The sequence below is a fragment of the Corticium candelabrum genome, chromosome 16 (assembly GCF_963422355.1).
Source record: "Corticium candelabrum chromosome 16, ooCorCand1.1, whole genome shotgun sequence".
NCBI lineage: Eukaryota > Metazoa > Porifera > Homoscleromorpha > Homosclerophorida > Plakinidae > Corticium > Corticium candelabrum.
The window spans coordinates 880716-906837 of record NC_085100.1 but is presented as its reverse complement, the minus strand read 5'-3'; the positions used below and the strand labels follow the sequence as shown (position 1 = coordinate 906837).

The 26122-nt window shown below is 42.8% G+C and overlaps 5 protein-coding genes across 6 annotated transcripts; 4 read left to right on the top strand and 1 right to left on the bottom strand.

Moving 5' to 3' along the window:
* Positions 1-1882: 1882 nt before the first annotated feature.
* On the bottom strand, positions 1883-5077 carry LOC134192420 (synaptotagmin-4-like). Its single transcript, XM_062661160.1, has 5 exons — positions 4621-5077; positions 4459-4555; positions 2612-3516; positions 2431-2542; positions 1883-2351 (listed from the first exon to the last, which is right to left on the bottom strand). The coding sequence occupies exons 2-5, from the start codon at positions 4520-4522 to the stop codon at positions 2020-2022; spliced, it is 1413 nt and encodes a 470-aa protein (XP_062517144.1). The 5' UTR covers positions 4523-4555; positions 4621-5077; the 3' UTR covers positions 1883-2019.
* A 203-nt stretch (positions 5078-5280) lies between these two features.
* LOC134192044 (acid ceramidase-like) lies at positions 5281-7193 on the top strand. The gene is made up of 7 exons (XM_062660718.1): positions 5281-5551; positions 5623-5778; positions 5908-6060; positions 6118-6177; positions 6434-6568; positions 6637-6849; positions 6912-7193. The coding sequence occupies exons 1-7, from the start codon at positions 5363-5365 to the stop codon at positions 7125-7127; spliced, it is 1122 nt and encodes a 373-aa protein (XP_062516702.1). The 5' UTR covers positions 5281-5362; the 3' UTR covers positions 7128-7193.
* Positions 7194-7409: 216 nt separating this feature from the next.
* Positions 7410-16809, top strand: LOC134192348 (heterogeneous nuclear ribonucleoprotein D-like-A). The gene is made up of 10 exons (XM_062661081.1): positions 7410-7479; positions 7541-7581; positions 7641-7804; positions 7872-7916; positions 8665-8839; positions 12837-12919; positions 13556-13667; positions 14080-14220; positions 15937-16227; positions 16409-16809. Exons 1-10 carry the CDS (start codon positions 7460-7462, stop codon positions 16642-16644), a joined length of 1308 nt encoding a protein of 435 aa, XP_062517065.1. The 5' UTR covers positions 7410-7459; the 3' UTR covers positions 16645-16809.
* A 14-nt stretch (positions 16810-16823) lies between these two features.
* On the top strand, positions 16824-22922 carry LOC134192419 (uncharacterized). The gene is made up of 23 exons (XM_062661159.1): positions 16824-16909; positions 16968-17008; positions 17071-17152; positions 17211-17298; positions 17385-17462; positions 17524-17695; positions 17763-17845; positions 17907-18009; positions 18075-18179; positions 18937-19176; positions 19246-19532; positions 19994-20034; positions 20123-20163; positions 20243-20324; positions 20876-20960; positions 21116-21160; positions 21216-21332; positions 21413-21461; positions 21535-21617; positions 21674-21749; positions 21826-21942; positions 22002-22127; positions 22187-22922. The coding sequence occupies exons 1-23, from the start codon at positions 16824-16826 to the stop codon at positions 22468-22470; spliced, it is 2511 nt and encodes an 836-aa protein (XP_062517143.1). The 3' UTR covers positions 22471-22922.
* A 138-nt stretch (positions 22923-23060) lies between these two features.
* On the top strand, positions 23061-26092 carry LOC134192016 (uncharacterized). Of its 2 annotated transcripts, none has more exons than XM_062660684.1 (4): positions 23061-23557; positions 24208-25024; positions 25142-25732; positions 25793-26092. In XM_062660684.1, the coding sequence occupies exons 1-4, from the start codon at positions 23184-23186 to the stop codon at positions 25877-25879; spliced, it is 1869 nt and encodes a 622-aa protein (XP_062516668.1). In that variant the 5' UTR covers positions 23061-23183; the 3' UTR covers positions 25880-26092. The 2 variants fall into 2 exon arrangements, with proteins under 2 accessions (XP_062516668.1, XP_062516669.1); XM_062660685.1 differs by having other exon boundaries at positions 23438-23708.
* The last annotated feature ends 30 nt before the right edge of the window (positions 26093-26122 follow it).

Below are 26122 nucleotides of genomic sequence, written 5' to 3'. Positions count from 1 at the left end.
GCATTCAGCTATTATGTTGTGGCATAATTAAGGATAAGCTGATTACAACAAGAAGGAGACTATGGCTTGAGGCTGTTGAGTTGTACTGTACTCATGAACTGTTGTTTATTTTTTATATGTATTTTATATCCTCTTTGTTTGAGAACTATTAGTTTATAACTGCTGTGACAGAAGCATATATCATGCGATACCATGATCAGTCTCATACAATTACAGTTGAATGTTTAGTGATACTTTTGTGCTTGTTATTTAGCATAATTTTTTACTAGTTTTGAACTTGACAACAAACACTGTGGCTATTTAGAGCCATTTAGATAATAGTCCTTTGCATTGTTATATATACCGTATTTTCCACCATGGAAATAGTTTTTGTGGAATGTATTTCTGGAAATGAGACACATGGATGGAATAACTATACTGGCATCAAAAATGTAGTTCATGTTCCTGACAAATAACAGTGTTCTTGTTCTGTTGAACTTTTTGCCAGTGGTCTTGTTCTGTTAGACTTCCCAGATAATCTCCTCCCCCTGTCAGGACTCTGCCAAGGATAGCTGCCTTTCCTGGTAGCTTTTGTTTGGCTTTTACTTGGATAAGCAGTCCAGTATGCTTCATGGGGAAACCCAACAAGTTGAAGCTAAATTGAGTGTTGATTGGGACATCACCTGAGTAAGAATGCTTGCTCTCTGTAGTCTTCTTTTTCTGACTTACGCAATTTGGCAGGAGCAACGTGGTTGTTACATACACACCTGCTTAGACATGTAGTTGAGCTAGGTTTTGATCATGTAAATTAATATATGATTTTCTCACTTCTGTTTGCTGGAATAGGTGGAAATGATGTTAGCTTGTGTAGAAAGACCAAAAGTGAGTTGCCTTCCTGCATTTGAGCAATGGAAACTCTGATTCCTGGTTTTGTTGCACTCGGAAATGGCTGAAACATGTGTCTCTAGCAAACAACGTCAATATTAGTGAGTGATTTGTACCATTCAACTTTAAATTCATGCACTCACTGTTGGCGTGCAAGATTTATGGATATCGAGAAAGCACCTAATTGTTTCTCCAAACTTTAGCAAAGAGTTGACTTTGCTGAAGGTTATGTGACCTTGAGCTACTAGCTGTTTTCTTGAAGGAAAAACGGCTACTCTCTGTGTGTAAATGTAGAAATGAATGTCTGATCCTGCCACCTTTTCCCAGTCTTGTGTAATGGTAAACGTATCCGCAAAGGTGGGGTTGGGATTGCAAGATATTTTTCGTGTCTTGTGAGCGACTGCAGAGCTCCCAGTAGGTGAAGGAGATCTGGTGTAGCGTGACGTGATGAACATTCTTTTCTCATTCCTTTGTATGTAGTTCAACGGTAATCCTTCTGCTCTGATTATAGTCACTTGAAGACGGTTGAGGTCCATGCTGTATCTTCCGCAAATTGTTAGTCTGCAACTGCTGACTTCAGGACAAACTGATTTTGTAGTTGAAAGAGTGGATGTAGAAGTCTCAGAGTTATCGGAGTAGTAGAGATTGGCAAGTGCCTTCTTTCGCAATGGCCTATGACAATCCTTGGATTCCATTGTAGGTCAAAGGTAGGCAACCTAGCTGCTTCACTTGGTAATTGCTAGAGGATACCTGTGCGTGGCTTTCATATACACTACCCTTTGGATATTACTAAGTGAATCCATGAAATCCATTACCATTTGGATATTGCTAAGTGAATCCGTATTGTATGGAGGAAACAGGAAAAGGGACTGTTTGGCCTATTTGCAACCCCATGCACATCACGCTTAATTAAGAGTAAAATTACTGTGGGGAGGTGTGCACCTATTATTATTGAATGTGCACTATATGGGGCGCTTATGATGACACAGAGCTAGAGCACATGTGTACTGATGATGCTTAATTGTTCATAAACAGAATTCGTGTTTAATACCAGGTACTAGGTGATGACTTAGTACTGGTAATTGGTGATTAAGACATAAAATGTGCATACAAACGTAATATTGGAACCAATTAGAGCAGCTTAGTCAATCACATTTATTGAGGAGACGGAAAGTCTGGTTCCTCCATAAAGTTTATTCTGTGATACTTTGCCACTTGCTGCTGGCTGTTGATTGCTTCATTCCAGTGATCTCGTCCTGTGAGAGTTGGAGCACCAGCACCGATGATAACTCCACCAATAGTCTTGGATTGATGTAATCTTTTCTTTGTCTTCACTTTGAAATGCAACTCTATGTCTTCCACATTCAAGCCTCTCATGTCAAAAGTTTTCTGGTAGTGGTAGACCGGCTGTGTGCTGGAGTACTTCGTAGTTCGTACCTTGGCAAGAGTACGTTGATTGCATTGAACTCGATAACTGACGTATACAGCTACAAATGAAACAAATGCAGTTACAATTGAGCAGTAGCAATTTAGAGAGTAGGGTGAGGGTGTGTGCATGATTCTGGCCTGTAGCATCTTTGTTGGGGACATTGAGCACTTTGTTGACAATGACTGTCAGTGAGTTGGTTTCTGGTAGTATGCAAAGCGTTATTTCTAGCTCAATGTTTTGAAACAAGTCCTATGAATACCCAGATTTTGCTAATTGTAAATTAAACTAACACAGTGATGTCAATCATAACTGTGATACCATGTTTATGTTTCCATTGGCCAGATAGATCCATGTGGGCGCCTTGGTCTGCATTTCTTGTTGGATGGTGTTGAGATTGATGCTGGCCACTCCAATCAGACTGTTCTTGTGTGTGATACCGATACCGTGGTCTGGCTGGTGGCAAACATGCATGACAAGAGTGCGCTCGATGATCTCTTCAATGGCCATTCCTTTGAAAGTAAATGTTGTATCAAACTGTGGAGATCTGCTATGCTTGACTGTCTGTGTTCTTCTCTCATGGTAGTCCTCGTCTGGTGCAAGATAAACCTTGACAAAAGTGTTACATCCCTTTCCGGCGATGAGCTCGGGCAATCCTCCTGCAGCAACTATTGTCACCTCCAACTTGCTGTCTTCAGCACTGTGAGATACGATGAACTTGAGTCTACCATATGGTGAACGATGGAAAGTGGGAACGAGGGGCGAAGACTTGATGAGACGTGGCAACGATGGTGCAGAGTGACTGTTGCTTCTCAGTAGGTCAGAGTGGCCTCTCTCACGACGAGCCATGGGTGTTTTGCTTCGTGTCGACGAGGATCTAGATGTTGTCGACAAAGCAGAGCCATAGTCTTCTGAATCAGATGTGTCCGGTGAGATTGCTTGACTGTTGAATTCATCAGTTAGCAATAACGGAAAATGTGACATAGTTTTTTCTCCAGATGTCGAACGAAGAAGAGAGGGACATCTTTTAGGTGTCACGAGGACGGGTACAGTAGTTGGTGACGGTTTGTGTGGAATACGGACCGTTCTTTTCTCTATCTTCCTCGACACTTTCTTCATCTTACAGAGGCAAGTGAAAATGACCGCAATGATGACAATGATGACTAAGAAAATTGTGATGCCTGTAGAGATTATCAGAGTTGAAATATGATGCTTGTTTGGCGTCTCTGTTCAGCACACAGAAAACAATCAGGTATACATTAACGACTTGTTTTCTTGTGCTAAAAGGCATACAGGGGAACGTTCTGCTCCTACTGACTGTTTCCAGTAATCTATCGCGTGACGTCTACTACATTGCAAGAAGAGCTGATTGTATGTCCTGAAATGCACGGGGACTTTGTTTTCTCAACAGGTGAGACACCGTGAACTAGGTCTGTTCTAGTTTTGAGCAGTAAATATTGTTTTACGGCCAGTATATGAGTGTATAGCCGCATGACTTTTTTCTGGCGTTGTGACGTTCTTGGAACAGGAGTATGTAAAGCTATAAGTTGGATCAGTAGCAAGAAGCCGCATCTTTCTGTAATAATTACACTGCGTTTCCTGATGACCCCAAACCGCCGGTATGTCCATCCGCACATTACTGACAGACATCTAGACGGAAGCGGGGATTGTATAGTTTACACTATAGGCATTGAATAATGGGTGCTTTCACACGACGTTTCTAACCTAAATTTAGGTTAACTCTAAGTAATTTAGCTCCAGACGCCATTTAACAAATTGGTTCTATTTAATGGTTTTGGCCAATAGCCGAGGTTACCTACTAGTACTTTAGTACTAGCGTCAGTGTGAAAGCACCCAGTAATATTAGTCTCATCTGGGTGGTGTAACTGTCAACGTTAAAACACGGTAGCCGGTACTCCCCCTCACTCCAGTTTCTACTTTCTCCTGTCAACTCTTCGTCAACGTTAGCAATGAAACGTAATAAATGAGAAATCATTGTTGGACCTGCGTTCTAGCCTAAAGGACCGCATTGTCTTCACAATAGTTCGCATCTCAGTAAAATCGCGGCACGTGATCCACACAGAACGCAGTACAATACCATCCAAATTAGTATACTCAAACCCAACGACATTGCTGTTCTGTCGTTCTAGTCTTGAAGCAACACTCACCTGAGTCATTTTCGAGATGATGTTGCAGTGATGACACTGTGGTGTCGTTTGCAAACGATGGCATCGCCAGCAGCTTGAGTCTAAGTTTAGTGTGGACCTAGAAGATAAGTCAGATACAGAGATTGTATGAGCTTCAGGCAACGTGTCTCCTTGTGACCATACAGAGCACAACTTCTCTCGTCTTGACGTGTGGAATGCGGTCGAATTTGTACAATGTTACTCTAAGAAACCCCAGCTTTGCAGATAAGTCTACTTACCGCACTTATCCGCTAGCACGAACCTCATTGGTCCACCCATGCGTGGGAACGACCATCACGTGGAGGGGTTTGGTGCGAACGTGCCTTCTAGCTAGACACGACTTCTTTGTTTCTTACCGAACTACAGGTGCGTGCAGAGAGGTCGGTCTTTTTCTCTGTCGCGGGGGGAGATGACCGGTTGGACTCTCGAGCCTCTCTAGTGGGCAGCGTCTAGCTAAAGTCTGGTACCGTTGAATCAGACTTGAGTTTGTTCGCCGCGTTTACTGGTAGCGCAAGAATAACAAACAAGCTTTTGTATGCTTTACTTAGCTAATTAGGTAGCTACACAAATATATTTTGTAACGCGCCGGTGTTCGACTCAAGCCAGTAGCCTCGACCTCCCAGACCCGTGTAGCGCCGATACAAAATCGTCCTCCACGATTTTGTATCGGCGCTACACGGGTCTGGGAGGCCGAGGCTATCAAGCCAGTCTCTCCCCGCTTTCATCATTCCCCGGATAGTCAATCCTTTCCACAGAGAGGATTGACTATCTGGGGAGAGACTGGCTCGAGTCTACGTCGGTGCAGTGTGGGAAGACTGTCGGCAACATGATCACGTGACCGGCTTGTAGTGTGCGCACGAGGGTCTGGTTGCGAGGCTAAAGCGACATGAAAACTCTTAGCTTTCTTGCTTTCGGTGTAATCTGCACGGCCATTGTCCAGTCTTCTCGTTTTCGTTACACTCCAGTCAACGTGCACGACTTCCATCTCGACTTGCCACCAGAACAACGATGGACGGAAATCGTAAGTAGCTACAAGTCATCGGGTCCTCTTCTCGTACGCTACTTCAATGGCCTGGTCAGTCAATCAATGAATTGCAGGGAGAAGTCGAAGGCGGGCGTACATGCATGACGTTGTGATCCGTCTAGGTGCCCGATTACCTTCGACCCATCATCGAGGTTATTGCTGGTGACGTTGACAAGTACTTGGGAGATTATGGTAGAGAAATCAAAGGAATTGCTAATGCATTTGATGTGCCTCTCGGTATTGCCGTGACTTTGAACTTTCTATACGAGCTGAGAAGGGTAAGTTATTACTACTGTACTCAATAAATTAATTGATTTCAATTTAAGAATGAGTTGATTTTAATAATCATATTTTATAATCAATTAATATGGCATATGAGGTAGGTTCTATGGATTCATTTGTTGCAGTTCGGTCCAGGACATCCTAACATTACCAAAGATGGTCGTTATGAACCGAATGCGTGTACTTCAATCGTGGCACAGGATGCAGATGGCAAAATTTATCATGGTCGAAATTTAGATTGGAACATTCCTGATTATTTGAAGAATCTTACCATACAAGTATATTTTATATCTCATTGATCTATTCAACTGAGCTGTGTTTTACATTCTCTGTAGATAAATGCGTATTATGGGTCACAGAAAGTGTTTTCTGCAAGCACATTTGTTGGATATGTTGTAAGGCCGATTAATTAAAGAGAATACCTGCATATTAATTAATAAGTAAATTGTTAGTTTATATGTACTGACCAAACAGTCTGCATTTGCCTTTATTACTGTATGGGCGTGAGGCTGTGTTCAGCACTGTATACAAACATGTATACAAACAATTACAAGGAAGGGAATGATGAGATAAAAGTTTATACAATAACATTCACAGCTCTTAAAATTTCAGTACATTCAACATCATTGTGTTTATTTCTGTTTGTGTCAGGGAGTGTTCACAGGAATGAAGCCGGGAGCGTTTTCTGTTTCACTCAATGAGAGGGCGTTGGGTGGGAATGTGATTGCCAATGTTATTGAAGACGTTCTGTATGGTACAATTACAGTCACACATCTCGTTCGCCAGGTTTGTCACAACTTCATCACAGTCTCTGGTTAATTTATTTGTATGTGCGTGTGTATTTGTTTGTATAGGTGCTTGAGCAAGAAACAGACTATGCCGGGGCTGTTAGCCGACTGATGCATGACAAGATTACAGCTCCTGCGTATTTGATTACTGCTGGAATAAACGCAGGTCAAGGAGGTGTCATAACAAGAGATAGAAATGCTGTTAAGGCTTTCTGGTGTCTGGGAGATGTTCCTCAACCATCGAAGGCAGAGAGTTGGTACGTTTTGGAGACCAACTATGTAGGTATTTTAGTATACGTGTAAAGCTATTGGTTTTAATATGGAATGAATGCGATTTGTAGGATTATTGGATGTCTCCACCACCGACTGACAATCGTCGTAAGTATGGCATCAGCATGATGAATGAGAAAGGTAGAGATGGCGCTGCATCGCTCGACGGGTTATGGCACGTTCTGACAACTTGGCCTGTCTTGAATCGATATACAACATACACGACGTTGATTGATCCCGCTAATGCCACAATGCAGTGCTTCATTGATTACTATTATCGGGAATAGACTTTGCGGTAGAAACTCTTATTGTTGATGTTTACCTATCTTCTTGTTTTGCGTTTTTATGTGCACCTACATTCTTTTAAATTTAGTGTACTTTGTGTGGGCAGAGTTTTTAGTTAGTGATGTTACTTATGTACCAATTAAGTAATATATTTTGTTTTAGTACTCACTACTAAATGTTATTCAATTTGCAGATTTAATTAATCAAACTGTTTTAAATAAGTTTTCTGATGGCGCTTTACAGGAGCGAAAAGTAAAGCTAACGCGCTTTAAATCTACGACCCGTATATAGTCGTAACACGTGTCTGGTGTGTAGTTCGAGTGCGACCTTGAAAATGATGTCTGTAGATGTTGGGTAAGTAAACGGAGAGTTACTTAGCGCTTGTGACGTTATTAAACTAACAAACATTCGACAGGAAAGCTTTTGTTGGCGGCCTCAGCCACAGCACAACGGAAGGTCAGAAACGCTTCACGTTCTCACTTGCGCGTTGTTGTTGCGACTCGTCTATGTTGCAGAGAGTTTAGCTACACATTTCTCGAAGTTCGGTGAGATTCTGAACACCAGCGTGATGCGGGACCCCGTAACTAAGGTGCCTCGGGGGTTCGGCTTCGTGGAGTTCAAAGATCCCAACGTCGTAGAATTAGTTGCGCGACAAGAGCACTTTTTAGATGGAAAGAAGGTAAATGAGCAGGTAGTTTATATGCATTATTTACAGAACGCGAAGTTTGTTCGTTTGCTATTTGCAGGTTGATCCAAAGCAAGCGATGGTTCCGGGAAAAGGCCCTGCGAGGGTAAGATACTAATAGGTAGCGGTTTATGATTCGGTGTTTTCTGTATTTTTGCTGCTAGCCTAATTAACTTACTAGCTATTTTGAAAGGAATAGTACAAACTGCAGGTTGTTCATGAAGTCTTCTCATGGGTATGGGCTGATGTGGTGGTGCAGGGGTTGTGTGTTAGAGAAAGAATTTTGGGCAACAGTTGCTGTGATGGTTGGGCTTCCGGTGAATGTGAAACTAGTGTTTTGTCAAATGACATGGTGTGTCCAGGATAAATTTCAATGTTTCGGTGGCTTGTAGTTGGTCATCTGAAGACTCTGCTACTCCTGGTTGTATGTAGGCTTTTGGGCAAGGGTGTTAAAGTGTCATATCTAGGTGTACAACGTACCACTCATTCCTAACATTTGGTAAGTGACTTGATAGGGTGATAGCGGAATCTGCCAACTTGTCTGAAGTTGGTGTGAGGAGCACTTACTACTGCTGCATGTAGTTGTCAATATTCATGAGACAAATAGGGATAGTAAAGTTGTTGCCAGCGTCTAATATGTTCATCAATTTAAGTGCATTTTGGGGTTGCCAATAGACTTGGTGTTTGACTCACAGCTAAAGGAAAGTGCAGATACACTGTAGTGATGTTTGTTTTACTGCTTTTGTGAACAATTGTTTGTCTGAACAGACACAGTTGGATGTTTGTGTGGAATGGCTTGGATAATTAAATCCTAAATTAAGTCAGAGTTTATAGTCGTTTGTTCTATATTATAGGCAGTCTCCACTGATGCCAATCCATCTGAATATGTGGGAACTACAAAGAAGATCTTTGTCGGTGGTATAGCACCAGGTACAACAGAAGACTTCATGAAGGATTTCTTTTCCTCGAGGTACGGTGCAGTGGATGAGGTTGTCTTCATGTACGACCGAAGCACAAACAAACCAAGAGGTAAGACTTTAACAAGCGAGTCATAAACAAAGGTTCGGAATGTTTGTCTGAGCAGTAAGGGTAACTAATGTTACTTTTGTGTATATTTGTGCAGTAATACCACATTGTATTATATTGGTATACATTGCTTATGTTTTTGCAGCATCAGAATAGGCTACTAATTAGGTAACAAAGTATAAGTAGGATTGTGTAATGAAAGCTTGTATTTGTAGAAATAAAGTTGCACATGTTGCTACCTTAAATTTAAATCATAACCATACATTATATTTTATAGTAACCTAAAGGGACACACCAAAGTTTGTGAAGTGTGCATACTATTACACTTGATAAGTGCTATTACAGGTACAATACAATCAAAAGTAGGAAACTACTGCCTGTTCTCATAAGTGTGAACTTTGAAATCCTCACTATCTCGGCTGTTTTTGGACTTTGCTATGTTTGGCATTTCTGTTTATCAAATTATCTAAGCCCTTCCTACAAAGGAAAGGGAAAGAGTACTTTTGCATATCAAAGACAAAGGGTGGAACAATGGTTATTATTCTATTATCTTGTAAGATCAATGGATCAGCAACTGAAACCATTTAAGATAATTAGTGTAACATGGTTCAACTGGAGCAGCTCTTAGTGCTCTAATGGGCACACTTGGTGTGACCTCTACGTCAGTACTCACTTGGATTTCACACTTACCAGAATGGACAGTAGTGGTTTACTTCTTTGTGTTAATTTTTCTGACTTGCTAGTTGTAGTGTTGTTGCTATACTGTCACTGATACTCTGTTAATTAATTGTAGCAATAAAGGCCAGTCCAGTGGCAACTGGATCACGATCCAACCGCAACGCTGTCCACACTTGCAACTGGATTGCAATCCGATCGTGATAAATTCAATCCGCATTGCAAGGTGGTTTCGATCGTGATCGGTTGAATCCAATTAGAAATAGTGGGCGTTACCTCCACGTACGCTACGCGTGTAGTTGGAACATCTAACACTCCTCACTTGTTTTTGTTTTCTCGCTCACCTTACGTCGCTGTATCAACGCTTTCCACAAGCAAAAGCCACAGTACACATCAGTCATGTGATATTGAAATTAGGCGGAGGTAGCGTTTTCAAAGTGCAGTGTGGACGCTTGCTGTCCCGATCCGATCGCGATTCATTCTGGTCTAGTGTGGACAGGGCTTAAGATCAACTGTACATGTGTTGCCATAAACACTAGCACTGACACATCTTATGTAATATATTAATTAATTAAGAAGTGGCACTATACACTTACCAAGAATAGTTGACATTGTTACACATTACACTGTGTAACGAGGTCGCATGTATCCCATACCCGCCGTAGTTTACGAGTTTACATGTGGCTTACATGCGATTTGTGAGTGAAAACGTGTAAACTATTGACACGAGTTTACAATACATTACTTAAATTTGATGTCGAAACGATGTAAGCGCGTAGAGACGAATGTGAATACAGGTTTACATGCAATGTACATCCATAGTCAAAACGCAGTGCTAGTTCATTGCACGTTTGATATCATATAATAATATTTAATGTGGAGCAACTGCAGTGATACAGCAAGGAGCTTTAGATCTTTGCACGTTTGCAGTTAAACGATAGAAACATTTGTGTGCTCAGAATCCATAGCCTGGAAGCAGTTAACTGCATTTTAGCATAATGTTATGTCTGTTGCCAAGAGCTGGGGTGTCTCTTATTGCTCACTGTGACAACATTAAATATGTGGGTAAGCCTGTTTCTTGGTGATACTGAAGGTAGACATCGATGGACGATCTCTAAGTAGATACTCATAGCTAATGTTTGGGGTGTGGTGTAGCTAATGTTTATGATTGACCGGGTGTGTTGCTATTTGAGTATGCTTGGTGTTTATTGTTAGACATGAGTAGAGTGAAGCCACTGATGGATGACTGACTATGTAGTGTATTAAAGTCTCGTATACTTATTAATCTAATGTAATTGTATTTCACAGGTTTTGCATTGGGTCTACTCAGAGTAGGTACATAAGTTTGGCATAAATACTGTATTACTTTTGAGCACATAATTAATTAAAGAAACTGATTGTGTTTACTGTAAACCAAGAAATTTTCGGGTGGCGTAAAAATTTTGGTACCTCCTGAAAATTTTGTTTACATAGCAATCTAAATGAAACTCCTCGGAAGCTCAAGACTCCTGGCTGGATGCACAGTACACTAGAACTACATTTACGTAGTTGTGCAGCACAATAGTAGGTGTGCACTATGTAGTTAGATAATAATTGCAATAGTATACCGTGTTTACAGACATGCTGTTGGCTCTTAGAGGTTTGACAACTTTCACCGGAAATTTTTGGTTTACGGTACTTGTTACTGTTGTTAGCTATGGGTAGAGTCAGGTTGCTGGTACAGGTGGAACAAGGAACTACAAGAAACAAGATTAATTCTAACGTTGAACTGACAGTGGATTGCCATCTTTATCACATTCACCTGTGCCAGCAACGTATATTTCGTGCAGTACCTTTGAGTTCTGTCTGTAGTCAAATTGTTGGATTTACTCGAGTTTGGTTAGTCTTATCATTAGACGTGTGACAGTGTGAGTTTAGCTGCTTCAGTAGGCGTCTTCTCTGGACGAATGCTGCCCTCGGTGGCTGAAATGTACACAAACTTGTTGTCGATGGTACATAAATTAGAGTTGCACTGATAACTGATATCCAAGCAAAAATTGGCGATACCAATAGCCAATACTGATATCTGATTTAATTATATTTTATAGATAATCAGTGGTGTTCATGTTTACAAGCCTTGCAGCGCACAAACATTGTACCTCAGCCACCTTGAAATGCTCTCAAATGGGAGACTTCTGTTTACCCAGACATGCACACAACTCACATGGCCCTAATAGACTGACACGTATGCTTAACCTATCGGCATACACCTAAGCAAGACTTTCCGATTCTGATATAGAGCCGATATGCTTATATTAACCGATAACCGATTCGATTATCGATGCAACTCTAACGTAAATGAGTCAGGTAGTACGAGAATAAGTACAAGAACACAATTGGTGACAGAATGAATTACAATATCGCTGATTATATCAAGTTGTGAGACCCAAACTTGTACAGTATGTAAACTAGGCCAAACCGAAAAAACTGTCAAGTTTGGGTAACGTTCCCTCATCTTCCAAATTCTATATGAAGCCCTACGTCATCTAACAGAGCTGTCTGAAATCAGTTTCTAGCTTCAGCTATGCAGCACTCTGCATGTGTTCAACATGACGTCCCACATTTCCATCAGTAGGCTGTCCAGCGTTCGGCCCTTAGCTATTCTCAGCGCTCTGCTGTTACCAAACAGCGTGGACCCTCCGTTACTGTGACGCATACGGCAGGCATACTACCTGAACAAGAAGTATTTACCTAGTTGACTTCAACAAAGCAGGCACGTCTGCACTGCACTGCAAGTCTACTGTAGCTATAAAAACGTAAAGATGTCAAGAGCAAAAAATCCTTTGGGAAAGATGGTCGGTCGGATTACCCGAACTTGACAATTGTTCGGTTTGGCCCTATTTATCTTGTTGATGGAACCGAAAACTGCGGGATGATGTTGCATTGGTGTTTGTAGTACTCGTATTACAGAATCCATTGCTTTACTTTCATATTATACTCACACTGGATCGTTGTCAGGTTGTGGTCAGTCACTCTAGCATGGAACTACACGAAGATTAGACTGCATGAATTAATTGTTGTTTTCCAAGTTGTCACCAAGTAATTGCACTACTGATTGATTACCACTGCTGACCAATCGAAGTGCTTTTGTCAGACAAGGATTGCGAAGACGTGACATTTGTAGTGTCGTAAGTGTTTAGATTTGTAAGTTAGTGAGACCGTCGCTGCTCTGCTACAGTCGCTCAGGCTGGTTTTGTTGTGTGGCTTGTTAACTAATTAATTACTATAACAACTGGTTTATATGGTGTCATTTCAGGACAGGTGTAATGTGTAAACTACTCTCTAGGTTTTGGTTTTGTCACGTTTGAAAGTGAAGAAACTGTTGACAAAGTAGTGAAGGATCATTTCATTGAGATCAAAGGAAAACGGGTGTAGTAATCCCTTCTACGTAGATACTGCTGTTGTAGAGCTGTGACATCTCTCTGAGTGGTAGATACTTTATTTAACGATAGACAACAAATTCTTTGTAAGCAACAGATGCATTACCAATTGCTATCTACAATGAGTATATTGTGATATTGATATGTACGAATACAGCCACGTTGTGTAGGACACAGTAACGAAGATAATGTGATTCTCACTTCAATGGTTACTTGATAACTTGGAGTATATACAATGTATTGTTGATAAACCTGGAAAGTAGGCATCTACCTATGTTGATACATATTGGTACATGTTGGTACTACACGTTGGATTAACTTGGAAGAGACTCGGTCTACTGTAACGATGTCTCTTGTATCTAACTTGCGTAGAGACAATTGTACGTTGATATAAATCAGTGGAAATGAGTTACGTTATAGTGTGCGTTGTGCAGCGAGAAATAAAGCTATTCACACTCAGAGAGACGATCAGTTGGCCACACCACGCCAGCATAGAGCCGTGTGATAATCAGTCTGGTGGTGGTGTGGCTGTACTTATTGATTGCCCTTTTGACAGTTAGCGAGTACCAATATTAAGCGTTGCAAAATTAGGTTTCATTACTGATTCACGTTTATGATGTCATAGGTTGAGTGCAAGAAAGCACAACCGAGACCCGGGGAGAAAGGCTATGTTCCCGGATCGTTTCCGAAGAGTTCAGTCGGTCGAGGACGAGGCCATGGCAGAGGAGGAGGAATGTGTAAGTGTATTGCATTGTAGGCACTGCCGGGGACTACGAACATACTAAATGTCGGCCGGGAAGATTGAATTCTGTGCCTTTATGGGCAATGTTTTGTTTGGTTTTGGTACAGTGGTTTGTCTCTCATGTTTGTAGCTGCCACGTATGTTTGCATATCAGTTACGTGACTAAACTGGTCATAATAACGAGGCAGTCGTACTCAAGAGGGACTACTGTATTGTAAATTAATCAATTATTTAATTTCGTTGAGTTTGCTTGCCTTTGTGTTGCTAGTTGGGCACTCGGTTGCCTTCCTAGTGTCATCTAAGGCAAAAATTGAAATGTATACCTTGTCCGTCTTCGGCTTTTGGCATCTTGTAGCCACTAGCTTATTCTCATCAAGGTAATATGCACTGGCTTGCTTTTTCTGTAGCTGGACCACAAGGTTATGGGGGAGGACGTGGATTTAATGCTCCCAGTGCAAACTATGGTTACGGTCAGGACTACCAGGGATACGACGATTATAACCGTTCGTATGGACAGTACCAATATGGACAACAAGGTGGATATCAAGGTCAGAGACGTTATGCGCGCGTGCACACACACACACACACACACACACACACACACACACATGAGTGACACCCAGTTGGGTAGTTAGCAGACTGTGCCAATGTTTGCTTATGTGGTGCTGCTTTTGCCTATGGAAACATTGGCGTAGTTAAAGGGAACTCCAACGGAAATGCAACCTGATCTCAAAATGTAGGCTTTATTGGGAAAGTTTGTGCTGTGCTACTTTGAGGCTAACAGTCACTTTGGTAGCAGAGAAAATGTGGGTTACGGAGCATGTGCCAGACTGACACGTCTTTGGTGCTAAGCTCCGCGTACATCGAATGAATTGCTTGCATAGCTCAGTTATTTTGTGTTTTAAGGCCTTAGAAGAGCTCTCTGCAACGAAAGTAGGATGCTGGACGTCGTTTTCTCGCAGCAGACTTGACCCTCTCCTCTCACAGAAGATGAGGGTAGCGCAATTAAACTCAATGGTAATTAGCGTTAGCCTTTGTTCCATTAATCTACAAAGAAACATTCAGAGGGTTCTAATATGAAGTTCTCTTGGAGAGATCTAAGTAAGCGGACGCGCCCCTTTCAAACAGTGGCGGGATGAAGTGTTGCAGGTGCAGAATGGCTTTGATTGAGCCTTAGACTTTTACCCCAACGCAATGATGTAGACGGTGTAGTTAGCACTGCAGTTCGTAAGTTGTTCCACCCTGCACGGTGTGTAGACTCGGTGACCACATACCGCCCCTTGTCATTCCCGGATACTCAATCTTCTAGCACCGCTGATGAGGCATCTAGAAGCCACGCTGATTGCCAAAGCTGATCACACCGGACTGCTACCTAAACTTGACGTGGACGTAGGACTAGAACAATAAGAAGGGGCGTGTCTGCCTAAGCAGGTCTCTCGAAGAGAACATCTACGCTTCCTTGACATACTTGACCCTTGTGCGTGTTTCTCATTGTGGATCAATAGAGCGAAGGCTGGCGCTAATTACTGTTGATTTTTATTGCGCTAGCCTCATCTTCTGTGAGAGGAGAGGGTCAAGTCTACTGGAAGAAAACGGTCTCTAGCATCCTACTTTGTTACAAAAAAAGCTCTTCTAAGGCCTTAAAACACAAGATTCCTTTATAGTTACAATTCCCGTTTAGTTGCTTGTAGTTTACTGGCGAGATAACTGAGCTACTGAGACAATTCATTTGGTGTGGGCAGAGCTCAGTGCCAATGACATGTCAGTCTGGCGCATGCTCTGTACATAACGCGTTTTCTCCCCTGCCAAAGCGATGGCTGCTTGAAATTAGCGCAGCACGAAGTTTCACGATTAAAGCCTACATTTTGAGATCAGGTTGTATTTCCGTTTGAGTTCCCCTGTAAGGTTGTTTGGTCTTTGGACGGTCTGGTTAGGTTGGACTGTCATGGTTGGAAAGCAATGGTTATGCAACATGCTTGTTGGAATTGTTGAACATAGTTGATGCTGCTAATATGTGTGGTCAGGAGATGGGTAGAGTGACATTGTGATATTTTGGTGGGTGGTCGTTCTTGTAAAATTGTCATCTTTGCCTACATGAGTCGTTTCTACTCTTGACTACCGTTTGAGTTGTAGAGTCAATGTAGGCAAACATTGATCCTTGTGGTCTGCAGTGTTCACTAGATGATGGTGGATATTAGATATACACAAGGGACACAGGCTACAGCAGCTACTAACTGTTGGTGTTGTTGTTGTTTGATATTTAGCTCAAGGATATCCACGTGCGGGAGGTTATGATGCCTATGTACAACAGCCACAGCACCCCATGCAGCCACAGCACCCAGTACCAGGGCAGCCACCTCAACCCCAAGTGCCTCCACAACAACCGGGCCAAATGCAGCCTCCACAACCATACGGACAGGGATATCAGCAAGCGTATGGAGCACAAGGATACGGGACACCTGGCTATGGAGGTGGACAGCAATCATATGGAGCTCAGAGCTTTCCTCAGCAGAGTTACCCTACGGCTTCCCAGTATGCAACTCAAGCTCAAGCTGGTAGGAATGTGTGTTCCTTGTTAGTGAGTCTGTTGGTGTGGACTTGCTTGTCTGGTTGGTTGTCTGCCTGTGTGACTTTAAGACTAACAGATTGAGTATGCATGTCTGTTGTGTCTGTTTATTGTTTGATCAGCTTGTTTATGTTCATGACTTGATGATTGTATTTGTTACGTTGAAATAGCTACCCCTACTCAGGCGATGGGCTCCTATGGCCAAGAACAGTCCAACTATGGGCCTTCCAAAGCATCATACTCTGTTAGTGGATATTCATCAGCACCAGCAGCTCGTCCAGGCGTTCAAGCGTACGGACAACCTCAGCAAGGTTATGATACAAGCGGAGCAAATGCGACTTACAACCAACCTCAGACAACTCCCCAGGGCACAGGAAGAGGATCAGTTAGATTTCAGCCTTATTGACTAGCGTAAGATGTTGATACACTCACAGTTCACATAGAAAGTGTATTGACACTTAGTGACATACCTAACAATTGACGCGATAAATAGTACACTTTTAATCGACGCACCGTTTTCTGCTTATTCGTTCTGTACGAGAAATTGGAACACGAGTTCTGCGTACACGGAAGGTGTTATCACGCATGCGTATGAATACTAGTGACGAGGCACGATCCCGGACGAATACCACGTGCCACTTAGATACAAGAGCAATGGTGGAAGAAGTAGGGTAAGGTGTAGGTCGAGTATGCACAGTTTTGCTTTAGCCTTACAACAGCCTTGTGTAGAAAAATATTTGTCGGGGGCCTCAGTTGGAACACGACCGACGGTAATGAGCTTAGCGCAAATACTGTGTCCATCGAATAGTATGATACCGTTGAATGGATGTAGAATCTCTTAAGCAATATTTCAAGCAATTTGGTCAGATTTCGTCCTGTCAGATCATGCGAGATCAAACGACACAAAAACCAAGGTGAGATGCAGTCTGCACACATTTACTATTGTTCTTGCGGTAAGTTGTACTGCTGCAGAGGTTTTGCGTTCGTTCAATTCACCGATGCAGAGGCTGTAAAGTGTGTCTGCGATACGAATACGCCTCACATTTTGGATGGCAAGCAGGTGAGCTACTTGGCGCTAAGAGGCGTTAGTAACATGACTATTCCATCTTCGTCAAATATGCGTTTGCAGAGATGCATTTCTCTTAGATCGATCCCAAACCGGCTTTACTACAAGCATCCTCGCGTGGACCAATGTCCACTGTGGCAGGCAATAGACTCGAGAAGGTGTCACCAAATCAAGTGATCACTAAGCGTTTGATCTCAAAATTGTCTTTTTTAACTCGAGGTAAAGGCAGGTATACCAAACATGCCCATGTATCAGGGTGACACAAAAAAGATATTCATTGGAGGTATCGCAGCTGGGACAATGAAAGAAGACATCGAACATTACTTTTCTTCGTATGGTAACGTGCAGGATGTTGTCCTCATGATTGATAAACAATCACAGAGACCACGAGGTTGGAAATATCAGGAGTTTTGTAGAGCATCGAGTAAGTAAGTAAGTATATATGAATCGTGCACTAGGATTCGGTTTTGTCACACTGGATTCCACTGATGCTGTTGACATGGTGGTGACTGCAAAGTATCATCAGATCAATGGAAAAACGGTATTGAAGGAAATTGTGGCTAGGTGTCGCCCTTTGGTTGATTGCTGTGTGTCGATGTCAGGTGGAAGCAAAAAAGGCATTTCCTAGACCTGGCGAACCGGGATACATTCCCAATTCCACGAGTCCCTTGACATTGACAGCAACACGTCAAAATGAATACAGGGGTAACGATATATAGGGCAATAGAAGTTTAATTTATTAGTTATGTGATGTTGTTTTGTTTTGCAAGGATTTAATTCGACTCAAAGTCCTTACTCTCCTTATCAGTATGGTGCTGCGCATCCGGGACTAAGTCAGGCATACGGACCGGTCGGATCGCCACAGACTTATCCGGGTAAGCATATCATTTTGTGGTTGTCGAGCTGTTTTGAGCAAATTTCGTTGACTGAGAGATTTGAGTTTGTTTCATGTGTAACGTGTACACGTGTGTCATAGTCAGTCTCACACGACTAGTTGATATGGATGAAAAGAAGTGATTGTGTATAGGTAGCTCTAATTCATTATGGAAGAACACTTACAGTAGTCTGATTATTAATGCTATTCTTTGTTTATTTAGCAGATTACATTTTAGCACTTGTAGGAATATGCATGGTGTGTGTGTGTGTGTGTGTGTGTGTGTGAGTGTGAGTGTGAGTGATAGGGTCGGGGAGGACTAATAAGGACCATTCAGTTGATGTCAGTTTTATATCATCTCAGTGTGTTGCTATGTATTGAGACTAATCATACAGATAACAAGTACAAATAAGAAAAGCTTGCTACAAGATGTTTGAACTGCGGGACTACTGTACATGTTGTAAGTGCACAAGGGCAATAGTTTACTGTAATATCATAAATTAATTAATGTAGTAGTTAGTAGATTTAGCCCCACCTCAATGCATGCAGTGTTTGGTACATGTACAGGAAGTGATCTAATGCTAATAATGTTGCTGATTATTGTTTTGGAATTCTGTCAAGTGCATAATTTGTATTGTTTTGTGGTGGGCCACTGCATGTGGAAAGGTATTTGTGATAATGGACTTAATAAGGACCCAATGTGAAGTGCCTGTGGTTTTGTGCCTGTGGTTTTGTACCTGATCTTGTGGTTGGGACAGGTCAACCTGGTCAACTATCAGTGTATTCTCAACAACCAGGAATGGGCACCTTTCCAAATCAGCAGTATAGTAGTCAAACGTCTCGATTCCCATACGCAAACACGACGTTGGAGGGAAGTTTGCAACAGATGGGTGGACTCAGTAGTCAAAGCTCGAATTATGACCCTTTTAGTAGTAGTGGTACAACACAACAGCAAGAACAATCTCATCTGCTCGGAGCAGGTTTCGCCAGCCAGCTAGGTAGAGATGATCATGTTGTTGTGTGTTAGTTTTTTTCATCGCATCTTTCTTGGTTTGACTCATTTCTAGGTGTACGGTCGTCGGCATTCAGTAATCATGATGACCATGTAGCACAACGGCAGCAACAAATACTCTCACAATTTACCAGTAGCTCTACATTGTCTAGTTCAGACCCTTTCTCTGTAGCTCCCAACAGCACACCTTTAACAGAAGAACAACCGTTTGCTGGTCAACCGCATGCGTTCAGTCAACAAAACGCGTTCAGCAACGAGTACAGTGCAATTGCAGGGTTCAGACAGGACTCATCTCTATCAGCTGACGGAGGCGGTTATGGTCGAGGAAGGTTTCCTGGATTCTAAACGACATGTATGACTGGATGAACTTACTACTTATAGAGTTTAGCGTAAACTTTTAGGGTAATCACAATAATTCGTCATTGACTGGAGTTATATGTAATTCTGGTTGTAATCTTTTTGGTCATTCAGCCTATCACCTAGATGTAGGTTTCTAGTCTGTAGCAGTAGTTTCGATTTGCACTAGGTTTATTGGCGTGTCCGACACTCATGTAGCGGACAGTAGACACTCTTTTATACCGGTCATATATGACAGTTTACCTATTACTGCGCTTTGCTTGGCGGGAGTGCAGTAAACGAGATTTCGAGAGCTTGGTCTCCGTATCCGGCATCTCAGCATCCGTGCATTCCCTAGGCGTTTTAGCGCCGCCTCCATTGAATTGAATTTTCCCGGCGATCTAATCTGTTTGACTAGTCACTCGCGCGACACCCGGTACGTGTGGAGCATCTGTTGGGTCTGCTAGCCCAGCGACGCTACAGAAATGACTATGGACGACGAGAGCCGGTGAGTGACCGCGCCAGTGCTCGCCACTCTTGCCTACCTCGTCTGCATTGTTGTCATTGGCCTTTGTTTGGGTTTGCACCCGAGGCAGAAAAATTTTCGTTGGCGGTCTCAGCTGGGAAACGACGGAAGGTACGATGGTTCGTATGTTTGTCGATGTGGTGAGCGTGTTGGTGCAGTGATGTCAATGTTTGGCCGTCCGTACGTGCAGATGGCATCAAGAAACACTTCTCGCAGTTCGGAGAGGTTATCCACGCGCAAGTTATGCTAGACGGAATCACAAGACGGTCCAGGTACGGTGTGGTAGGCGTCTGCTGTTGTGGCTTTACTGGGGTACAACCTACCGTAACTTTTCTTGCCTCCCTCTTGCCTACGAGCGCACGTCGTCGCTCGTGCGTCGACCGGTTGCGTTCTTGGCCCGCTGGGCTGCACGTGCAACAGGCAGTTCCGCGAAACGAGTTAGAGGCAAGAGCGGGGGAGAGGCGTTTGATTCTCGCGTGTGGAGTGGTCGTTGCATTCCACACATTGCGATGTTGTCGTTCCAGAGAGGCTCGTCGGGCTCTGTTTGCATGTCGAGCGTGTGCTGCGTCGACGCATGCGGTCGATATAAAATGATGCGACGTCGACGGTCATTGAGATGCAATAAGATGCGCCATTCGTTTAGTCGACGAGAAAACGCCAACTGACATCATCGCGAACTTCGAGAGGCAATCGATCTGGTAGGGGTGGTCATACGAATTAGCCGGCCCATCGTTGTTGACTGTTGACGACGGGGGCGTCCGTTTCTTGCATATTATTTTGTGTCTTCTCGTTTCGTTCTGCCTCAACGACGTCTACTTCGCAGGGGATTCGGCTTCATAACGTTCAAAGATCCGGAGACGGTCAACAAGGCGCTGGCGACAGGCGAACATTGGCTCGATAAGAAAAAAGTAAGTGGGAGGAGCCGGACGAGGCCCCTTGCAACGAGGGGGCGTGACAGGTGTATTGTACTCGACTCGTTACTGCACGATCAGTCTATTCCGACTGTTTCGACAATCGCATACCCCGAGGGATGAGCATGTGCCGCATGTGTTTTGTGCTTTAGATCGATCCGAAAGCGGCCGTCGCTCGCGGTCAAAGTTCCGGGAAGGTAGAAATCTTTTTACGCGTGTGTGCGGATACGCCACGAGGTGGTTGTTTTGCAGCCTAAGGGTCAGGTAGTAGGCAGCTACGAGGGTCGAGTGAAGAAGATATTTGTTGGCGGTCTGTCATACAACACAACAGAATCCGACGTGCGGCAGTACTTCTCACAGTATGGCGAGGTATACATTCACATCAATAGTCAATTATTCAAATCGCCTATTAAAACATCCGGAGCGATTATTGGTGCGATGTTTTCCAGGTGTTGGAGATCATTCTGATGATTGATCCATCCACCAAGCGCATGAGAGGTAAATAAATACCTTTGTATGGCATTCTGCAGATGGCAAGACAATTACGTGGATTGAATGTCGTTTGTGTTAGGGTTTGGATTTGTAACATTCGACTCAGAGGATTGTGTAGAGGAGGTCTGTAAAGAGCATTTTCATTCTATAAAGGGAAAAACAGTTAGTAGTTAACGTCGATGCAACATGGATGTATATCGAATATTTGAGTGCAACAGGTTGAGGCCAAGAAAGCAGTTCCGAGACCAGGCAGAGATAATCCGGATGGAACGAGTATAAATCCTGTTAAATCAGGTAGCATTTGTGTGCTGTTTTTCGGTGTAAAGTGTTGTGGGACTAATTGTGTTGAATGCTTGGATGTGTTGTGTAGCCAAGTCGTATCCTGTAGCGTACGATCCTGTTCTAGTTCAAGGGAGTATGTATCCTCCGCCTTCCATGCGCGGATATGGTCCACCGCCAGGCTACTATTATGTCCCGACACCCACGGGTGTTAATAACATTTGGTGCGTGATCTGAGGAAAGAATATGATATGTTTGTGTTGTTAGGGTATCAAACCCATGTAGCTCCAGCTCCCAACATGGCTCCGGTTCCTGGTCCTATGAGTGGTCAAGCACCAGTTCCCACTGCAAGTGGTGTATATCATGCTAGTCCATACCCACCCGGCCCCTACAGTATGTATACTGTAATCAACTGGTTCAGATGTGTTATGTATTCACAATATTCATTGCAGTTGGCAGTCCTCAGATTGCATATAGTTCTGATACCTCTGTGCGATATCACACAGGCAGTGGACCTAGACACGCGGGTGTGATGAGTCCGACTGTTTCCCTGGCTCCCAACACACAACATATTCACTTGAGTGGTGGCTTTCCTACCATGTTGTCTCATCATCAACATCCTGGATCGTATGGTGACCTTGCATCTCCGACGTTTGTATTGGGTCCGCCTCCTGTTCCCATTCGAGGACCACATCAGTCAACTGTGTCAGCTGCTGGTGTTCAGTTTGTGAGATAAATTATGTGACTGTTGCAGAAAGAGAGTATGAAAGTATTCAGAAGAGTTGAGAGAGTCGTGATTTATTTGATTTGATTAACTGGCCTCTGTTTCTACCCCATTATTCACGCATGACATCTTGTAAGAGAACCTATCGGTAGATGCTCTATTGCAGCTGTTAGTTTGCACATGTAGCGTTGTAGCTGGCACTATGTCGAGTTTGGTTGTTGGGATGTTATACGTTCGTCCCACCTTTTTTACCCTGTTGTCGTCATAGAACCTTTTATATTATGTATTTTTGTCGGGGATGTTTCCCATCACATCTATGGATGGTGCCTCTTCATACTGCTGTTTGTTCTGTCAAATACATGGTTTATCATTTCCACTCAAGTTTGATGTTGTTGTGTGTATAGCATGTGTTTTTCTTGACTGGACATTACCAGCACTTTCAGTTAATTAATACTTCCTGTGGTTGAAGTCTGCTGGTGTTGAGCAGTTTCAAGAAGTCATGCATGAGTACAGTGCATGTAATCAGTACAGTACACTACATTCCTGGTTGCCCATCATGATCATGTCAATTACCGTCAGCCATAGTATTGTTGTAGCTGTTGTGTTGTATCAGTATATCGTGTACATCTACTGAAGATAACAAGAGGAGCAGATTGTTTGTCAGTAGATTGTCTGGTTTCCGAGCATCACGTGATGTGTTGGGGGCGCGCACGAGCGAGACATGAATGATGAGCTCGTTGTGTGCAAATAAGTTAACTCGATTCGTTCTCGAAAGTGACGGTATTTGTCGCTTGGCGATAAATGGAGAAGGCTGGAAAGCGGCGGGAGAAGAATCTCAAGAAAGAGGGAACCCCGTTAGCAACGTGGTCTCTTTTCTTGGTCGAACGCACGCCGGCAAGAGTTTCATTTGCGCAGAAATACTCAAACGGCTTGGCACGGGCGGCGGTCGACCAAACGTTGCAGGAGATGGAACCATGACTCCGACGTCTTCAGATGTCAACTCGTATCATGGAAGGATGCGGAAAAGCGGCCGGTTTGTACGGTTATTGGACTGTGAAGGAGAAGGTGGCAGGGTGGCACCTAAGGAGCTCTTGGACACGTAGGTGAACTCTGTTTTTGCCTGTACAGTACTGCAAATGTGTAGCCTCGTCCCCTACACATGTCCTTGATTGGAGCAACGTGCTAGACAGGAGTGTGACCGAGTAACATCATTATGTCTGTTGCCACTAAGAGAACAGCTGTTAGAACAGGTATTTAGCATGCTGGGAATTCATGACCAACTCATTACTACTGCTTTAGTTACCAAATAGTAACAGGGTGGAAAGTGAACTTTTTAAAAGGAAAATTGTTTTTAATGTTATTATTCTAGGAAGAAAGAGTAGATTTGCAAGCATGTTGTAGATTGGGGATCTGACAATGATCTTTTGACTAGGGTATGTATGTAAGGTACAATATGGTACAAATTTGTAGTCCTTTGAGTGTTGACATGTTGCAGAGGCATTGACATGCTGGAATGTGCAGTCTGTTCTCTTCACAGTCACTCATGAGTAGATGCAACAGTTGTATTGTCATGTATATGTGGTACTGGTTACAATTCAGCTGCCTTAAGATTACTTAATTAATTATTAACACAGATCTATGTAATAGTAGGGCGCGTACATAATTATTTATTTAGCCATACTAGCTAACCTGTCACACTTGTTCACTGATTTGTAAAAAAGTATGAAGATCCGTTTGTTTGCTTGACAGAGCTCTCTGGACCCATGAAATGGTTCGTCATAAGCGATCTGTTGTGGTTGAGAAGTTTTTGCCACGAATGGCCTATGTTAGTAGCGAAGTGGTCATTTATGTCACTCGTGATGATCTGTCTGATGTCCGCTGTATTGAGGAAGTGTGCAGATTTGCTCTGGATCAAACCAACAACGCTCATGCTGTGAAGCCTTATCTTATCATCATTTCAAACAGAACTGAATATGCATCTGCAACGATTGAGCAAACAACAAAGGAATTCTATGATACTCACTGCCCAGAAGAGGAGCTAAATGATTACTATCGTGAGATTAAAGTTCAACGTGTCCCAATGAAAGATCGATCTCCCGAAGATTTTGAATCTCGTCTTGATGAACTCATTTCTACCATAGACAACATGTTGGAGTCTAAAATACCAGAAAGGGATCTACTTGGCATCCATTACAGTGAAATAATTTGGTTGTTAGTTTTCAACATTCTCATTAGTGAGTATTTTGATCTTGACAAGCCAATTCACTTTGGAGAAGTCATCCAGAAAGCAATGATACCAAAGGAGGACTTCTTTGTCCATCAAGTCTTTCGGTTTTTTATTACTGTTAATCAATATCTCAATCAATATCTCGATCGATACCATGCTGATTCAGATGACCCGACAGTTCACAGATCATTTCATATAGCCAGAGCTTCAGCCATCGAAATGCTTGGTGCTCTGCATGCTGCTGATATCAATGAATGGGCAAATGAGTTGGGGTCAAATGTTGTGAAAAGTCCAGTTCAATTGAAAGATCGGCAGGATGCTGCTATGAAAGATTTTGAGGTACAAGTTAAATTACAATAAGGCAATGTTAGTCATTGTTTGTTTGCTGATATGTTGTTAATACAAGTTGAATTAGTCATTAGTTATTAATACAAATTTGTATTGCTTTTTGTTTAGAAACTTAACATGGAGATTTCCAACTATGCTCCTTGTACTGCTGTGTTTAACAGGAAGGGCACTCTTATTACTTGTGTTCGGCACCGTATGGAGCATGACAGCAATCTACATTGCAACCCCACCTTTCACTTCCACGAGAAGGAGATGCTTGCTGAAACTACTAGTGGTTTCTACAGAGCTGTCAACAAGATCAAAAAGAAGTATCATCGACTTCAAAACAAAAGCTTTCCAGCCAAATGGGAAGGTTCCTATCAGTTTGATGATCCCGTGGAACCTTCAGATTTGCAAGGAATATTCATGGAAACAATGAAGAAGCTTGAAAATGATTTCCCAATCGATAAGTCACGTATAATCAATGCTGTAGCACGAGTGGCTATTGTACGAAAAGCATATCCAGTTGTGTTGGGTGCATCATCTGAACTACGCCATCTGGGAGCAGTCTCAGACCAGCACTTGCTCAAATGCATTGTATGCCTGTCAACACACAAACGTCGAGATGCAAAGATTGGTGTGAAGCAGCTCATTCCATGTGGCCACACGTTTTGTGAAGTTTGTATCGACCCATTCCGATCAGCCAACGGTGAAGAACAGGTAATGATACTGTCGGGGCTTTTTGTCATCAGTGTCTTTAGGGCTTGCTTTCGAATTCAGGTGTCTGTACTGTCTGGAGAATCTACACTGAACGGCTCTTGTCCACTATGTCATTCCAGAGTTGCCCAATTGTCTCAAGTTGCTTGAATGACTATAAACTGTATGGTTAAAACTATTAGCTGTAACATGTGGACTGCTCGATTCGAATACTCTTTTGCTGTACTGCTCTACATTGTATTTCGTTGTTTTGCAAGTTGACTGCTAGTTTAGGACACAGCGTCCTTTTCAATATGAATTTGCGTTTTTATTGTTTGGAATTGTTTGATTGGCTGCAAGGCTGGCTGAGGTGTAAGCTCCGCCTACTAGGCATGTGTTGTGGTGTTTACTGAG

Bases quoted from the DNA above. Each gene is read 5' to 3' on its own strand.
- LOC134192420 (XM_062661160.1), bottom strand. From the start codon at position 4,522: ATGCCATCGTTTGCAAACGACACCACAGTGTCATCACTGCAACATCAT. The intron at 3,517-4,458 runs GTGAGTGTTGCT...TGTGCTGAACAG, and splicing joins TCATCTCGAAAATGACTCAG to AGACGCCAAACAAGCATCAT. The intron at 2,352-2,430 runs GCCAGAATCATG...TTTCATTTGTAG, and splicing joins CCCCAACAAAGATGCTACAG to CTGTATACGTCAGTTATCGA.
- LOC134192044 (XM_062660718.1), top strand. From the start codon at position 5,363: ATGAAAACTCTTAGCTTTCTTGCTTTCGGTGTAATCTGCACGGCCATT. The intron at 6,061-6,117 runs GTATATTTTATA...CATTCTCTGTAG, and splicing joins TGAAGAATCTTACCATACAA to ATAAATGCGTATTATGGGTC. The intron at 6,178-6,433 runs GTAAGGCCGATT...TGTTTGTGTCAG, and splicing joins GCACATTTGTTGGATATGTT to GGAGTGTTCACAGGAATGAA.
- LOC134192348 (XM_062661081.1), top strand. From the start codon at position 7,460: ATGATGTCTGTAGATGTTGG. The intron at 13,668-14,079 runs GTAAGTGTATTG...CTTTTTCTGTAG, and splicing joins TGGCAGAGGAGGAGGAATGT to CTGGACCACAAGGTTATGGG. The intron at 16,228-16,408 runs GTAGGAATGTGT...ACGTTGAAATAG, and splicing joins TGCAACTCAAGCTCAAGCTG to CTACCCCTACTCAGGCGATG.
- LOC134192419 (XM_062661159.1), top strand. From the start codon at position 16,824: ATGCGTATGAATACTAGTGACGAGGCACGATCCCGGACGAATACCACG. The intron at 16,910-16,967 runs GTAAGGTGTAGG...AGCCTTGTGTAG, and splicing joins GCAATGGTGGAAGAAGTAGG to AAAAATATTTGTCGGGGGCC. The intron at 17,846-17,906 runs GTATTGAAGGAA...TGTCGATGTCAG, and splicing joins ATCAGATCAATGGAAAAACG to GTGGAAGCAAAAAAGGCATT.
- LOC134192016 (XM_062660684.1), top strand. From the start codon at position 23,184: ATGATGAGCTCGTTGTGTGCAAATAAGTTAACTCGATTCGTTCTCGAA. The intron at 23,558-24,207 runs GTAGGTGAACTC...TTTGCTTGACAG, and splicing joins CCTAAGGAGCTCTTGGACAC to AGCTCTCTGGACCCATGAAA. The intron at 25,733-25,792 runs GTAATGATACTG...TTTCGAATTCAG, and splicing joins CAGCCAACGGTGAAGAACAG to GTGTCTGTACTGTCTGGAGA.